The sequence below is a fragment of the Pterocles gutturalis genome, unplaced genomic scaffold (genome assembly GCF_000699245.1).
Source record: "Pterocles gutturalis isolate BGI_N339 unplaced genomic scaffold, ASM69924v1 scaffold3962, whole genome shotgun sequence".
Taxonomy (NCBI): domain Eukaryota; kingdom Metazoa; phylum Chordata; class Aves; order Pterocliformes; family Pteroclidae; genus Pterocles; species Pterocles gutturalis.
This window is the reverse complement of record NW_010112451.1, coordinates 13069-16252: the sequence shown is the minus strand read 5'-3', so window position 1 is coordinate 16252 and position 3184 is coordinate 13069. Positions and strand designations below refer to the sequence as shown.

General features: G+C 59.7%; 1 protein-coding gene across 1 annotated transcript in view; it reads right to left on the bottom strand.

Moving 5' to 3' along the window:
• Nucleotides 1-27: 27 nt before the first annotated feature.
• The window catches only part of PTRF (polymerase I and transcript release factor), a 13984-nt gene continuing 10827 nt past the window's right edge, over nucleotides 28-3184 (bottom strand). The window contains exon 2 of the mRNA XM_010074037.1: nucleotides 28-1103. Coding sequence (XP_010072339.1) covers nucleotides 426-1103 — 678 coding nt within the window. The 3' untranslated portion in view covers nucleotides 28-425. The remainder of the gene's footprint in view (nucleotides 1104-3184) is intronic.

The following is a 3184-nucleotide window of genomic DNA, read 5'->3' as shown; positions in this document are numbered from 1 at the left end:
GGGGCTGCGTGGGCCAGCGGGCTGCGTGGCAGGAAGCTTTCTTGACACCAGGTCTGTGCTCGTGGGGGACACTGGAGCGTTCCAGGTGTTCAGCTGTTCTTTTGGTTTCAGCACGCTCCAGCTGGGCCGGGTCCCCGTCGCTCAAAGCCCATCTTCAGGTTGGCACTAGAAGGCTCTCACAGCCTGCGGCAGGAATGGTCTCCAAGGTGAGTTAACAGTGTAAGAAAAACAGTCCCGTGTTCCTACATTTCTGTGTGCTAAAACTAAAATATAAAATACACCTCGTCCTAGCAGGCAGGGGATTGGCGTCGGCTCTGCAGGGTAATAAACACTTCCCCTGGGGCACCAGGGCAGAAAGAGATCTCGAAATGTGAATGATTACGTGTTCAGCCGTCGTCCGCAACCCTTCCGTGCTGCAGCCTGTCCTACTCGCTGTCGCTCTTGTCCACCAGTACCGCGTCAGACTCCTCCGTGATCTCCAGCAGCGTCTGCATCTCGGGGCTCTCGGCACGCAGCAGATCTGAGTTTTCTCCCTCCTCTCCACCAACCTCCACCAGCTCCGTAGCTTTCACTTCCACCTCGCCCTCTCTTATTTTCTTGACGTGGAAAGTGAAGGGTGGCACTTTGTAGACGGCCGTCTTGGACCTGGCGTAGATGGTGTGGTCAGGGGTGAACGACTTCCTCAGCTTGTCCCGAGAGGTCTTCAACTTCTCTCTCCTTTCGTTAGTCACAATCTTGGTGCCCAGCTTGTTCATCCTCTTCTCCAGATTGTGGCGGGTCTTCTCCAGGTTTTCCTTGGTCTTTAGCTTAGTCTTCTCCAGGTTTTCCTTCGTCTTTAGCTTAGTCTTCTCCATCTTCTCCTTTGAGAATGCCTTCTTGAAGTCATCCACTCTCTTCATGCCACTCCTTTTGATGCGCTCTGCCCGTGACTCTTCAATAATCTCTTCAACCTCCACCTCTTCGTCCGAGGAGAGCTGGATGTGGTCCTCCTCCGCATGGTCCTCACCCGCAGGCACCTCCTCGCCCTCGCCTTCCTTCTCCAGCTTCTCACCCTCCTTCAGAGACTTGCTGATGCTCAGCTTCGACGGGAGCTTCACTTCATCCTGCAAGACACAGAGCGGAGCCAGTGAGACGCACGCCAGCCTCGGAGCCACCCCCGCGCCCCGGAGCCACCCTCCGCAGAGTCGCGCGGAGCAAAGCGCAGCCACGGCTCAGGCTGAACAGACCCGGGGACCTCATCCTGCCCTCGGGCTCCTGACAAATGACACACCAAGGAGCTGCTCTGCCCACAGCAGCTTGGGGCTCTGCTGTACTTGAATTTTTTTCCAGCTCTGCTCGCTCTGGGCGGCTTCCAAACCCACCCCTGGCCCCAGCAGTGCAGGAAGAGGCCAGCACTGAAACTGGGGACTTCTCCCTTCCTCCTGTGCCCCTGTCACAGTCTCATCCCCTCCAGTTTCATCTTCACCCCAGGACCTGATGATCCCATGACCATGCTCCTGGCCCCACACAAGCCCCCGTGAGCAAGGGGAGCCCACAGGAGCGATGCCGTGCCCCTTCGCTTGCCACCAGAGCCCCTCCCGTCCCCACCATCCCACAGCATCTCAGCTCCCCTCCTGTGGGTGGTCTTCTCTCCGTACCACCGCCGGCTGTCCCCAGCTCTCTGTCCGGCCTGGGGTCTGCGGTTGGCCATGGCGCTGGGCTGCAGATGGCAGCACCGTCCAGAGCCGGGTGCCCGGCCACCGACCCCTGCCTGCGCTCAGGCTTTCCCAAGGCCGGCAGGATCCAGATGTGGGGCTGAGACATCTCCTGGGATGGAGCAGGCTGCCCTTTTTTTCCTATTTCTCTGCTGGGGAATAAGTCAGGGAATTGGTCCCAGCCCATATCTGCAGCGGCCCCTGCACGCCCGGCGAGGTTATGCCGTCTCCTCGGGACAGGAGGGCAATTCATTCAGCTTCTCCGCTCTCCCGGGTCAGCCAAGTTTCTGATCCCAGTGGCAGAGGACAAGCATGTGCCCAGGAGAGGGGCACAGGTCTGGAGCGGGATTGGTTTTCATCCGAGCAGCACATAGCGTGCGTCCCTGGGGCAATGAATCACCTCTCTGTCCCCAGGGCAGGCTGGAAATAGCCCGTCACTGTACAAAGCATCACAGCTGCAGGGCTGCAGCCCACGGCTCAGAAATTTATTGCCAGAGTGGTTTTAATCTACAGAGCTGGGCAGGAGAGGCGTGGAGCTGCTGAGACAAGCGCTGTCAGAACGCCAGCAGCCGGACGGCCGCGTGTGGAACGGGCGCGCAGAGAGCGGAGCCGCTGGGCTGGGGTTTGGAGACAAGCCTGGGCACCAGGCGGCCGGGCACCGCTCCCGGGCCCGGGAAAGGACAGGGGATCCCAGTCCAACACCGGGCCCAGTGAATCAGGGCCCAGACCCCGGGGTACCCCAGGCCCGAGTGCTTGAACCGTGCGGCAAACGCCGGCAGCGGCTCTCCTTCCCCGGCTCAGGGGTGCGGGAGCAGAGCTGCCCTGTGTCCGGGGGGTGTTTGCTGTGGTGACGGTGACACGGGTGGCAGTGCCCACGGCCACACACAGAGTCTGCTGCAGCAGGGGTTTCATTCTGGGCTTTGTTCAGAGCAGAGAATGGCGCTGGGCAATGCTCTTCACCCTCTGCACCACAGCTCGGGTCTCAGATCCTGTCTGGAGCTCACGGTGAAGTGGCCACATGTGTTTTCTTAATTTGGTTAACCGCTTGAGGAGAAAACAATACACGAGCTCTCCAGAGAGCCAGGTCAGCCCAGAGCAAACCCCGTCCCTGGGAAGCGGGGATCCTGTTCTCCACAACAACACCTGCTGGAGCAATCCCAGAGACTCCCGGGGGCCCTGCCCCGCCAGCCAAGAACATCAGGAACTCCGGCCGCTTCCTTCCCCCCGAGTCAACACAATGAGCCAGAACAAAGGCATCTCCCCTCGCCTGGCACGGCGGCGGCTGGAAACGGGCCACATCCTGCGAACACAGATACTGATCAGCCTTGTGAGCTCCAGAACATGTGTGTGCACAAGGAACACCACCCCAGAGCTCCATGTCTGACAGTAAATAACCGCCTTCCTCATGCTGCTCCAGCAAATCCACCTTCTAACAGAATTTTCTGATGTGGCTGAACGGGCTGCACCAGCACCCGACCTCAGCAGCACCC